This window comes from Crocuta crocuta, unplaced genomic scaffold, assembly GCF_008692635.1.
Source record: "Crocuta crocuta isolate KB4526 unplaced genomic scaffold, BGI_CrCroc_1.0 scaffold234, whole genome shotgun sequence".
NCBI classification, from domain to species: domain Eukaryota; kingdom Metazoa; phylum Chordata; class Mammalia; order Carnivora; family Hyaenidae; genus Crocuta; species Crocuta crocuta.
In genome coordinates, this window is record NW_027529647.1 from 2,251,597 (window position 1) to 2,264,752 (window position 13,156).

At 60.5% G+C, this 13,156-nt stretch overlaps 2 protein-coding genes across 2 annotated transcripts in view; both read right to left on the reverse strand.

Annotated features, from left to right (window-relative positions):
- Window positions 1-826: 826 nt before the first annotated feature.
- Window positions 827-7,824, reverse strand: ELOB (elongin B). The gene is made up of 3 exons (XM_077762768.1): window positions 7,680-7,824; window positions 4,013-4,245; window positions 827-1,181 (listed from the first exon to the last, which is right to left on the reverse strand). The coding sequence occupies exons 1-3, from the start codon at window positions 7,822-7,824 to the stop codon at window positions 882-884; spliced, it is 678 nt and encodes a 225-aa protein (XP_077618894.1). The 3' UTR covers window positions 827-881.
- Window positions 7,825-9,684: 1,860 nt separating this feature from the next.
- Window positions 9,685-13,156, reverse strand: part of LOC144230431 (polyserase-2-like) — an 18,913-nt gene continuing 15,441 nt past the window's right edge. Inside the window, 5 exon segments of the mRNA XM_077762769.1 lie at window positions 9,685-9,896; window positions 10,008-10,196; window positions 10,371-10,434; window positions 11,800-11,874; window positions 11,986-12,177. Of these exon segments, the coding sequence (XP_077618895.1) occupies window positions 9,738-9,896; window positions 10,008-10,196; window positions 10,371-10,434; window positions 11,800-11,874; window positions 11,986-12,177 (679 nt within the window). The 3' untranslated portion in view covers window positions 9,685-9,737.

The window sequence follows — 13,156 nt, forward strand, 5'->3', positions numbered from 1 at the left end:
AATCTCTGTGAGTTTTTCCTGGTTCACGTTTTGGGGGGATTGGGGTGGGTGGGAATGAGAATGGGAGTTGCGGGAGGGGAAGGTACAGTTTGGGACGCCGTGGTCTTGATTTAGAAAGGGCTGGGAGGCACCGAGGCCCCCTGTACCCCTAAGTTCTGGGGAGAGTTGGAACTTGGGTAAGGTGTTCCGGGACGGTGTTCCGGGACGGAAGGGGCAGGAGTGGAATTGAGTTGGCCCCTGCTGCCCCCCCAGTGAGGTTGTGGCCCCTCCCCCAACTTTTCTTCACGTTTCTTAAAGGCATTTTGGTTTTTTAAAATCTGTACAGCAAGAGCAACTTTTTCTGTCAAATAAAAATGAGAAATGCAGGAATTGGGTCTGTAGGCTGTTTATTAGGGGTAGGGGACAGCTGTCCTTCCACTTTGCCTCCCTCCCTCCTTCCTCCCGGGGCCTCGGGGGACTCAGGGACGGGGACTGTAGGCAGGGGGTGCCCGTGGGAACCCCACTGCCTCCAGCTGACGCTTTTGCTCCTGGCCTCTGCCCCTCAGCCTAGAGTGTGTACTGGGCGGAAGTCACTGAAGGAACAAAGCCTCACACTTTTGTCCCCAGGCGGAGCGGAAGGCTGGCCTGGGCTCTGGGTCCCTCCCCGGCCTCTGAGGGCAGAGGCCAGGCTCTGGTGGGTGTGGACGGGGTGGGGCCCTGGGGTCCCACAGCCAGCCTAGCAAGCCCAAGGGGCTGAGGGGGAGCCTTGCAGGGGAGCAGACCCCATCCCCGGGGAAATGGGGGCTGAGGCAGGAGAGGGTGCGCAGAAAAAGGCAGCAACCAGGCAGACACCCAAATCTCTTTTATTGGGGGGGGGCACTGGGGGCGGGCCCGGGGCCGTCTCACTGCACCGCTTGTTCGTTGGCACTGCTTCCTGAGTCCTGGGGCTTCATCACGTCGGGCAGCTCGGGGGGGCTGGAGAAGGGCTCGATGCGCAGGGCCTCGAAAGCTTCATCTGGTGGACAGAGGAGGGAGAGCGGGAGGGAGCCGCCGCCTTCTAGGTTGCGGCGGGGACCTCTGGGCCAATTCCCACCTCTGCAAAGTGAGTCTCCGTCATCCTGGCCCAACCACCTGGACCCCCCTGATCCTCTACAGGGCCCCCCCCGCCCAGCCATCACCGGGGTCCTCCTCACCCTGTGCACCTACCAGGGAGCCTGGGGCCGCGTCTGCGTCCGCCTACTGTCTCTCCTCACCCAGACTCTGCCCCATCGCCCTGGGCCCTTCACCCCTCCTCTCTACCAAGCCCGTAGCATCTCCTCATACTCTGAATAAGATCTCGAGTCGTTAGGCTTGTCCTGCCGGCTTCTGTGCCACCCGTGTTGCCGTCTCAAGCTCTTCCTGTTTTTGGCCCTTGGCATTTACTGGTCCCTAGCCTACCATGCAGGTCAACGCAGACATCTCCTAGAAGCCTGCCTGGGCCATTCTAGAACAGTCCCCGCAGCCCACTGCCTGTGCATCGTTTCAGGAGCGTTTCCCCAGCCCCTGCCACGGCGGTCCTGTTTCTACTGCCCCGGTGCTGCCCCTGCCGGGACAGCGGCCTCAGAAGGGCTCCGGTCTTGTTCCTGCCGCCACCTCACACCGAGCAAACCAGTCCCGCTTTGTAACTTCTCTCCCGCACGTTCTTCCAACAGGGAGACTTCCCCCCCGACCCAGGGTTCTTAACCTGTTAGGCCCCATGGGAAAAGCCGGCTGGACCTAGCAATGGTTGCAGTTGTCACGCGGCTTGGGACAGTGGGTAGATGACCAGAGACGCTCAACCCCTCGCAGTGCACAGGACCACTCCGAATTCTCCAGCCCCAAATGCCGGTAGCGCTGGAGTTAAGACACCTGGGCCAGCGGAGTAACTCACTCCTCCAGCCCACAGGGACGGTTCTTGCCTTCGTTTGTCGGAAATGGGCTGGAGAAGGCCATTTAACCCCTCTCCCCCTCAGCGAGCAGCCACTGGGGGAGAAAGTGAGCCCCGGGGCTGGTGCTCACAGGAACGAGGCGCGGCCACAACCACACACCCAGCAGCGCACTGTTGCCACAAAAGTAGCCCGTGGGGGAAGCAAAGAACAGCCAGTCCAGTCCACAGTGTCCTCTACTGAGACAGCAATCCCCTGCCCGGGGGGCAGGGAGGTGCCACCCAGGGTCTAGGCACCCCCACATTCAATGCCATAAACTGGAGCCATTGGGGGAAACCCCACACTCCTGTTGTGATTTTTTTCATCAAAAAAATCGGTCTATCACCATCTTCCAAGGGTCTCTGCAAAGTCTATGAAAGTGCCCTTGTTCAGTTAAGAGGAAGGGCTCCTCGCTCCAGAAGGCAGCCCAGCCTTGGCGGGGGAAGCAGAGAGGTCTGGGCCAGCCCTGCAACTGCCTCAGTGTCGCCGTGAGGGTCAGACGGGACCCACAGAAAGGCCCCTAAGGTTTCCATCTACTGAGTATGCACAGGCCAAGGCCTGGGGTGCGCGGGGAGCTCACGCTGCCTCCGAGACTGGCCTGTGTCGCACCCTCTAAGGAGACAGGAGCTCCAGTCAGGAGGGGTGGGGGCATGAAGCAGCCGCCCAAGGCCACGGCTGCTGAGGCCCGGCACGGGTCCTTACGAAGCTCGCAAGCGGGGCTAAGGGGGTACACTCCGCCATCAGCCCTTGCTACAGTTCTCTCACAAGCCAGAAAATTACTTCCCAACCAAGTTTACCCAAACACCCACACAGGCCCAGGTGCACAGCTGGGAAGCCATACTACATACAACCTTGTGCAGGTTTCCAAAGAGACAACATTCAAGCCTCTCCCTGGGGCCGGGAGATACACCGGAGGGCAGGGGGCAGGGGGCTCATCTCGGCGCAGCCTGTGCGGCACGCAGGGGCCACGTGAACCCCGCGCTCCCAGCAAGCGACCTACCCTCCCTGCGCTCGCTCTCTCATCCTTACAAACGAGCACAAGCGTGGTGCGCGCAGAGACGCCGGGGGTCTAAGCGATGTCCTGCAAGGGTGCCAGCAGTCGCCGTCTGAATCACGGCTCCCCACGTGCCGCCAACACGCCCGTGTCCACGGCTCCAAAGTGAGGGTGACAGTGCTTACTGCTCAGGCTACGGAGCGTTTAAACGGAACAAGGGAAATACAGCGCAGAGCACAGGGCCCGACACTCAGTAAGAGCTCTGTAAACANACGTGATTGCTACAGGTGCCTCATTTGCTCGTTTTCCTTTGCTTCCTTTGCGGAGTCACACCTGCGCTGTCACAAGGCGCCGCCTGCGTTCTGTGGACTGGGGAAGACACTGCCCTGGAGGCTGGGAGCAGCCAACGGCGGGGGGGGCCGNACAAAGTACTTCATCTTTTTGATGTGAAATGTTATCAGTAAGACAGGAACTACTGGAACTCCCAACTTGTAGGGCAGCCCGGTTGTTTCACTGATTGAAAGACACACAGAAAACACGGAGCACAGTACATGGAAGGAGCACAGGCAGCAGGAGAAAAGTCTGGAATGAAAGGCCAGTCTCGTTTCCAGCCGGAAATACATCAACGCACCTAGGTGGGGAACCCCACGCTGCCGGACACCTGGATCAGGGACCGATACAACGGGTTCTCCCAACGAGAACCCAAGTCACCTGCGCTGAATAACTGTGCAGTTGGCTTCTGGGGGGGGAGGGGGTGGGGAGGAGGGGCTTCTAGAGCGTCTGCAGGAGGCTGGGGAGGGACATACTCTGTGGGGGAGGAACCGGCGGGACTTTACTCGTCATGACACCCTCCAATTATCTGCACTAAGGCGTGGGGGTGAAGGGGTGCGATTCTGATGGGCCTGCGGAGAATTAAGGGCAACGCAGTTCAAATCCTGAACCCAAACCCGAAGCCAGCGACCTTGGGGTAAGCGGCCGCCTCGCCGAGCCTCAGTTTCCCGAATGCACAGCACGAATGTCAGGGGCCCGCGCGCCCCGGAGGCCGCCCGCCGCCGAGCGCCGGTGCTGCCTCGCCTCCACGCGGGGGAGTTCCGACCACTGTTGACACCAACGACGCGGCCGCCGCGCAGCGCCAGCCCGGCCCCCGCCCAGAGCCCTCCCGCGGCCGCACCTTGTACAGCCGCTGCTCGTCGGGCGGCCGCTTGAGGATGCCCTCGACGATGCGCTTCAGCTCGAACACGGTGCTCGACTCCTTGGCGTCCGTGAAGATGGTGGTCTTGTGGCGCCGGATCATGAGGAACACGTCCTGGGGGGCAGAGGGCCGGCCTCAGNGACCGCGCGTCCGGCCGCCATCTCGGCGCCGTGGCGTGCGAGAGTGGGGAAGGGACCCGGCTCGGCGGTTGGGGGCGCCATCTTGGGAGTGGCAAAGCTGAGGCGCCCCTGTCGCATTCAGGGGGCAGTCTGGGCGCAGGCTTAGCTCTCTTTGAGGGACGTGGGGGGCTGGCTTGGCGAGTGTAGCGTATCCCCACATCCCAGGGAGAGTCCGTGAATGTTGGGCATCTTGGGTCATCGGGGCGGCAGGACTTTTGCATCTCAGAGAGACCGGGGCTGCCATAGGAGGGGCGCTCGGTGGCGTCCATCCTAAGGGGGTGATAATTCGGGACCTTCCAGCCGCCTCCAGGGGTGGGCTGCCCCCATTTTCCTCTCCCACCCTGCCTGGGTTTTGTGACCTAGAAGGACCCCAGGAAGCTGCCCCTTGAGTTAGGGAGTGGGCCAGGCCAACTTCTGGGGAAAAGCAAGGCATGGTGGAAGATGGTTCTCACTCCCTCTAGGAGAGGAATAACAGGGAGACTGCCCCCCCTCCCCCCGGCCGCCGCCCCAACCCAGGCGCCTAGGTCCACTTTGGCTCTGGGAAGGCTGCAGGCTTGAGGTCCCTGGCTGGCTGCCCTTCTACGGGGCTCCCCTATCGGCGGCCTACACCTTACTTCCTGGGCGTTGGGACACTGCCCTGCCTCGCCCCAGATTGCAGTTACACTAGAGCGAGGGAAAGAGGCTTTTTTTTTTTTCTTCTTCTTACGTAAACAGTCCCTGCGAGGGAGAGAGCCTCAGCTGGGTCCCTCGTGGCGCCCAGTGAGCCGATGGATGGCTCTGGACGCCAAACAGCCCTGCAGTTGTTGGGGGCTGCAATTTGAGAATTCTCGAGAGTGGGCAGAATCTTAAGGTGCTGCTGCCTTGGTCCTGAATCAAAGTGGTGACTGATAACTATTAACCTTAGGAAATGAAATTTTTTTTTTAAACCAGCAAAACTGGGCTTATCCAGGGAGAGCAGACAATTAACAAGCAGGATTCAGTAAGACTACAGTCAAGTGCGGAGACCAAAGGAGAGAAATTCTCAGAAAAGGGAAGTTAGGGCTGCTGTAAACAAAGTGCTTTGGCATATAGTGGGAGTTCTAAGTATAGTGGCTTTTCATTGGCTGGACTGTGGGAGGCTCTCATTGGTGGAGCTGTTGCCAAGGGAGGAGGAAACCTTCCCCGACGGGTTCTAAAAGAACACCCACCTGTGAGGTCCTGCTTGGGCAATGCTGAGAACGCCCCCTGCTGGCCTCCCGTCGAAGCGAGGTTTCCTTTTACTAATTGGTCACAGGCAGACTCTGGCTTCAGGCCATCAGGGATTCATATCCTTGCTCCCGGCGCTGACTGTGCAGCTTTGGGTGATAAAACTCACGAAAGTCCACTTTCCTCTTCTTTAAGATGAAAACAATAGCTCTTTGTAATGTTTGTAGATTTTCATCAAGAATTGGTACTCTGGGGTGCCTGGGTGGCTCAGTCGGTTAAGCATCTGACTTTGCTCAGGTTATGATCTCCCGGTTTGTGGGTTCGAGGCCTGCATCGGGCTCTGTGCTGATGGCTCAGAGCCTAGAGCCTGCTTCGGATTCTGTGTCTCCCTCCTTCTCTGCTCCTCCTCCACTCATGCTCTGTCTCTCAAAAATAAACTAGAAAACAAAAAAAAAAAAGGTACTCAACAGATGTTTCTAACACTATGACCATAATTACTGTTATTTTTGAGGTCTAGCCCCTGGCTCCTCAGGAGCCCCCTCAAGTCCTTTCCCCTCCTTTGACTCTTCCCTCTCTGAGCCTCAAGACAGGCCCCACCCCTGAGCCCAGGCTCCCTGCTAGCTCCTTAACCCCTGGCTGACCTCGACTTCATTACCTGAGTCAGGAGGCTGTGGACAAGTAACTGATGTAGCGAGTCCTCGGCTCAGGTCGCAGATTTCCATCTTCATGTCAGCATCTTTGTGCGCAGAGATTTGGAGGCTTTAGATCCTGTATTGCTGAGGAGGGAGAGCATGGGAAGGGTGGGATGTGGATGCACCGTGGGAGGCCAAGCTGGCTCTCAGAGGCATCTAGCAGAACTCCCACAACGTGGCAGGTAAAGATGGAGTCCAAAGGGGCGCCTGGGTGACTCAGGAAGTGTCTAACTTCGGCTCAGGTCATGATCTTGTGGTTTGTGGGTTTACGCCCCACGCTGGGCTCTGTGCTGACAGCTCAGAGCCTGGAGCCTGCTGCAGATTCTGTGTCTCCCTCTCTCCTGCTCCCGCACTGTCTTTTTCTCTCTCAAAAAGAAACATGTTTAAAAATTAAGAAAAAAAAAAGATGGGAATCCAGGGTGTGGGGAAAAGAGGGGCCAGCCTCCTCTCCACTTATGATGTCCTGGTCCAGCTGCCCCTGAGCATACCGTCCTGAATTTGGGCTCTTTTGCCATGTAGACACCTGCCTTGCTGGCTTTGCCCCGGCTGGTGTCACAGCTCAAGATGCCTACCCGGAGGCACCCTGAGTGGGCCCACACTCCATCCCTCCAAGGATCGTGCCTGTCTCCACCCACCTTCTGGCAGACCACCTGGGTTCAAATAGCACCTTGTTAACTGCATCTCTGGCAGGGCAGTGAGCCTCCACCTGTTTTCCCGTCCGTGAAAGGGACCGACACACAGTTGAACTCCGTAAAGCATTGGGGAGCATTAATGGGCCAAGGCACACAGCACAGGGCAAGGGTTTGGGTAATGACTGGTGTCTGATTATGGCTGTCTGCTGTCAGAGGTCACCCAGCCTAGGGGGAGCCGGTGAGTACGGCTAGGGGCCTGCCCGACCTGAGCCGTTCTCCTCAGGTTGTCTCTGTGAACCCCACGGTGCCGTCCACCTGGTGGGTCGGTTGTTGGGGGTAGACTGCAGGCAAGTGTGCGTCTCATTTGTAGAGTGTTCACAACGACTTCAACATCCACAAGCGAAAACTCGGTGTGGGGTCTGAGTCAGCTGGCCAGCTTCAGCCTAGTTCCACCGCTTACCGCTGTGGGGCCTTAGAGCAGGGCGCTTCACCTCTCTGGGCCTGTCCCCACCCCGCCATGAAACTGAAAAAACGAGAGCACCTCCTGGGTGTCCCCGGAGCGAGCGAGAGCGCACTCGTGCGTGTCACATCACGCATGCTCGGTGGGCAGAGAAGGACGGGGGCCTCAGCCGTACTCAGTGCTCCCAGCAGCCCCGACACGGTGGGCGGCATGAATTCAGATCACAGAGGGAAAAGAAGTCAAGGCCGCGTCAGTACTCTTGGGGGAGGCTGGGCTGTCCCGTTGCAGCACCACCAACCAGGAAGCACCCGCCTTAGATAGGAGCCCAGCGCGCCCCCCGTGCTTGGGACTTCCCAGGACCACCGTTGCCACCCCGGGCGCTCCCCCACTTCTCCCGGGCTGCACAGCCTCCCGGCCTGTCACCTGGTAGGTCAGGCAGCCGTGGGGAGGCCGGGGGCAGGATGCAGCTGTGGCTGATGCAGGGCCAGGTCACCCCCACGTCCCCACTGACCTTGCGGACAGACGGGATGCTCCAGCGCAGGGCGAGGTGCCACTGAGCCAGCCCCATGAAGCTGGAGCAGCCTGAAGGGGCCAAGAGAAAGGAAGCCAGCAGCCCGCACTGTTGGGCACCAAGTGGAGGGACTAAAGGCAATCGCAGTCCCGCCCCCGCCTTTCCCAGCTGCCTCTAGAAGCAGATCAGCTGGGTGGGAATCCCCGTCTACCGGCTACCGTCTACCTTCTACCAGCCACACGACTTTGGGCTTCAGCTTTCTCATCTGATAAATGAGTGTCGGGTGAGGATCCCATGAGATGGGGCAGCAAAGCCCCCCGCATGGCATCTAGTAAGGGCTTGATGAGGGGCAGCTGATCTCTTCTCATTCGCTGACCCTTCCCTTCCATGCCCACATCCTGTTCCTCTGGCTTCTGGGCTCCCCTGTTTAGCTCCCAGTTTACACTTTGGAAATACAGGGCTCTCTGAACGTGCACCCTTTACTCAAATCAGAGCAAGTCCCAGGCTGAAGCAGACTGGCTCCCAGCCCCTGGCTTATTCCCATCTCAGTGCTTGGGAGGCATCCTGGGGAAGGCCCCTTAGCTGGCTCCAGGCTGAGGGAGCGACAGAAGATGACCGGCATCACCCAGCAGCGGTCAGCAGGGTCCCTTTGCTCACGCGTACACAGACATGTGTTCATCCTGGACGCCCTGTTCCCCGATCACCACCCCCAAGCGTGGCGAAGCTCTATCCCAGATGGATGGCCCTCAGCCTGGGGGAGACGGCAGCCCGGAGCTCCCTCATTGCCCAAGTCCATGCCCTCCCCCACCACCCAGGCCGGCCTGGCAGCAAATGCCTGGCGCAGCGACCTGGGAGAAAAGGAAGTGAGCCTCAGGCCTGCCCCACCAGGCTGCACCTTTGATGACGGCCTCCCCCGCGCCCTGTTTCTTGCCTGACCGTGTCAGCTCCAAAGATCAGGCTTAAGGGTTTCCAGGTGGTTTTGTTCCATTTCCCATGCCTTTTGCAGTTCTAGAAACCCCAGCTGTTCTCTATTGGGATGGGTGGTCTTTTGGCCTGGGGATGAGGAGATGGCAGAGAAGGGCCCGGAACCAGGTCCTAGGCACACACGGTGGGTAGGGAACAGCACACGGCCGGAGATGCAAGGGGCCTGTGGGCCCCCCTGCCCTGGGGAGGACACAACCCCAGGCTCTCTGCGGAACAATGGCTGTAAGGACAGAAACAACTACGCACTATGCATGGCAGAAGCTCCGGCCAGGCCTGCCTGGGGGCCCCTGGCCCAGAGGGCATGATGCCAAGTGCCCCAGACCCCACGCCTTGTAGAGCACATGGCACACCCACCCAGACCCCTGGGGCACCTCTACTGCAATGCACGATCTCCGTTTTCTGTTGCTGCGTAGTAAGGGACTACCCACATGGCAGTCTGAAACAGATTTATTAAATCACAACTCTGGGGGCCAGAGGTCTGGGTGGGCTCCGCTGGGCTNAGAGGTGCCTCCCTGCTGGCTGGCAGTGGGGGTGGGGGGGCGCCCTCAGCTCCTGGGGGCGCGCTCTCCTGCTGCTCCTTGCCAGCAGCTCCTCCATGTTCAAAGCCAGCAATGGAGAATCATCTCCCCGGTGCCTCCCACACTGTGACTCTCCCTGACTTCCTCCAGAAAAAGGAGGACACACGGGCCAGATGGGGCACCAGCTGGCTTGCCTGCCTCCGGGTACCCAGGCCCCTGGCTGGAGCTGAGAAGAGTAAACATGAGCAGGTCGGGGAGGGACGGAGCATGAGATCCGGGGACGCAGGGGGGGCTCCTGGAGGAAGGCAGGCGGCTAGGGCTTGGTGAGCTCCAAGGAGGCAGGGGACAGACGGACGACCCCTTAGCTTCATAAGGCCTGGGAGCCTCAAGTGAGAAGGGGCAAGGTGGGGGGGGCGTGCGGCTCCTCCGACGGACCCCAGCCTCTGGCTCCAGGTCAGGGTTACTGCATTAAAGGGTGAGGTGAGCCTGAATCCAGGGGCTGTAAGTGGCCACGTTGGTATAGACGCCAGGGCGGTTGGGTAGGGCACAGCCCTTGCCCCAGCTCACCACGCCCACAAGGACCCATCGCCCTGACTTCACACAGGTCAGGGGTCCCCCAGAGTCACCCTGCAGGAGAAAGTCGGGCTTAGGTCTCAGCCCTGTGAAGATGTGGGATGGCATTCCCAGGGGGCTGGGCACAGGAGTGAGACTGCAGGGGCCCCGGGCAGCTTGCCGCACCTGACAGGCATCTTTGTGGCCCTCGACGTAGCCGGCACACAGGTTCCCGGGCTGCACTATGCGCTCCGCTCCGGGCACGCTGGTGCCCACGTGGTAGAGGCGGTCACAGGCGCGGGCATCCAGCAGCGGCACCCTTACTCCCTGCAGAGGTCGCCACTCCGGGAGCGGCACTGGAGGGAGGAAGGGGGACTGCGAGGAGCGGGGAGAGGGCGAGGGAGGAAACAGGAGTGGTGGGGGCTGCCGGAGGACCCACTTGTCTGACCCGGAGGAGGTCTGGGTTCCTGGAGGTCTCGCTGGGTCGCCGATGGGACGGTNGCGGAGGTCAGGGAGGGGGTGGCGCCAGGGGCTCTGAGGCTTCCTCACCTGTAGAGTCCGCTGTCCCAGCAGCTCCTGGGGGAGGAAGCAGGGAAGGGACTGGATTATGAATCTGGTGTCAGATAACGGGGTGAGGGGGAGGGAGGTCAGAGATTAGGAAGGAGGGTGAAACACATTTGCGGCACTGACCCGGTGCCAGGCCTTTGTGCAATCAACAGGTTACCCGATTTAACCCTCCCCAGAGCACTGTGGGGTGGGGACTTCTCCCCTCACACAGATGGGCACATCTGAGCTTGGAGAGCCCAAGGTCCGTGACGGAGAGAACTGGAACTTTTGAAGCCAAGATGAGGAAGTCCTGGAGTGCTGCAGGGGAACGAGGCCGGGGAGGGTAAGACGGACATGGGGAACACCCCAGCCCCTGCCCCCACACTCACCTAGCAGCAATAGGGGCAAGAGCTGGAGGCAGGAGGCCCCCCTCATTCTGTCTTCAGGGCTGGGCCAGGTAAGGGTCGCACTGCTCAGGGTTTGGACTCTGGTGGGTGCCTGCGAGGAGAGGAGGGGCCTAGTCCCGGGCCCTCTGGGTTCCTTCAGCCCCGGCTGGTCCTGGACATTGTCCGGGACACAGGTCCCAAGCACTTCCCTCTCTCCACACCCCGGGCACTACGCCCGTCCCCCAACCCCTGCAAGATTTGAGCACCCCCAGCCTGCACAGGCGCCCTGGAGCCCGGCCCCTGCCCACCACCCGTTTCCATTGCCTGCCGGCTGCCCTTGAACCCTGCTCTTACCTGCGTGGCTGCTGCCCTCCCTGCTGACCGGGCACGGGGAGGGCCTGGGGGCTTAAAGGGCGCGAGGAGTGTGGGCCTGGCCAGGGGGTGATTAAGGAGGCCCGGGCGGGGCTGTGGCTTCACCAGTCCCGCCTCAAACAAAGATGCTTTGAGCAGCACCTTCGAGGTGGCAGGAAAGGGACACCTAGGTTTGTCAAAGGACGCCCGGCTTGGGCCGCGGTGCTGAGAGCTTGCTGAGGGCCGGGCGAGGCCAGGGGTGGGGCGGGGGGCGGGGAGCTGCGGTCAGGCCAGGAAGCTCTGGAGAATCCCTGACGGCTCATCTGTGAACTGATCCCGGCTCCCATCTCCTCCCAGCGCAGGTCCCTGGAGCTGGTGACGTGACTGTTCTGTCCAGAAACCCAGGGGCGGCCCGCGCGGGACCCCAGCCATACCCTGCCCTGCACCTGTTCAACGTGGAAAATGGCTGCCTCAAAGCTGGCCAGCACTCCTTCTTTGTGTGACCAGAAGCAGAAGCCGACTTGACCTTGGGACACAGTCCACTCTTGCATCTGGCGTGGCCAGAACAGCGAGGCTGCTGGTATCGGTGAAGCCGGAAGGTGCCGGAACGAGGGTCGGTGGAGGGTTGGGGCTGGACTGTGTTCTCCACCCAAAAGGCTCTGGAGCGTCTTTCTACCTGGTCAGCTCGCCCTCACCCCACAGGTGTCCGCTCCATCCCTGCCTCGTGGAGCGCCTTCCTGCCCGGCCACCACTCCTCCTTGGCCAGATCGCTGCGTGCGGTGACAGGTGCTGGGGGAGGCATGACCCTCGTCTGGTGGTCCCCCGTGTCTGTCTCAGCTCAGGCTGCCACACTGAGCCACCGAAACAGACACGTGTCTCACGTTCCAGAGGCGGAGAAACCCGAGAACAAGGCGCGGGCACGGTGGGTTCCACTCCGAGGCCTGTGCTCTGGGCGCAAGGGCAGCGACAGTCGCTCCGTGTGCTCCTGTGGCCCCTTCTGTGTGGCTCCGGGGACGAGAGCTGTTGAGACCCAGTGAGAGCTCTCCGGCACCTCTTCTTGTAAGAAGAAGAGCCTATGGGATCAGAGCCCCACTTTCATGACCGAGTTTAACCTTGACTGTTTCCAGAAAGGGCCAGTATCTAAATATGGTCACACTGGACCCCAAAACTGAATTTTGGGACAGACATTCAATCCATAACAGCCTCCGATGGCCGGAACAGTGCCCAGCACAGGGCAGGCACTGGGTGTTTAAGAAGGAACGAAGCAGGGGGGCACCTGGGTGGCTCAGTCCGTTGAGCGTCTGACTTCAGCTCAACTCATGATCTGGGGCTTCGTGGGTTCAAGCCCCACACTGGGCTCTTTGCTGTCTGTGCAGAGCCTGCTTCAGATCCTCTGTTCCCCTCTCCCTCTGCTTCTCCTCTACTCATGCTCTGTCTCTCTCTCAAAAATAACTAAACATTAAAAAAAAACTTAACAAAAGAAAAAAAGTGAGTGGAAGGGGTGAGCAGGGCAGCAGGCTGTGGGTGAGGGCAAGGGATACGGGAGAGGGGGCCTGGCTGCCACCCGGTGCCTGCCTTTGATGTGGAGTGGAGGCCACCCCCAGGCCTGAGCCCTGCTATCCATGCTTAAGGCCCCTGGCGACCCTGGGGTGATGCTGGGCTGCGCACGCTCTCCCTCCAGGCCTGACACCTTGCGGGTGGTTCCCTCTCCTGTGAAAGGTTGTGAAGATGAGCTGGGGCAGAGCCTTGGGCTGGTGCCTGGCTCGTGTAAAACGTGATCAAAATGCCACGAGAATAAAAGCAGCACCCTCCCGTGCTCCCGAGGCCCCTGACCTGGGTTCAGCTGCCCTTGGATGGCTTGGCGGCAGCGGGGCCGGGTGGGAGGTGTTCCCCTTGGTGCGGACTTGGGGTAGCTGGGGAGGCTGCCGGGAGAGCGAACCCCGGGGACACACAGCCAGGTCCGGTGGCGGGCCCAAACTTGACCTGGGAGGTGTGGCCGGAAGGCTGGGTGCCTGTTCAGCAGGGGACCTGGGTCTCTGCCTGTAGGAAGCC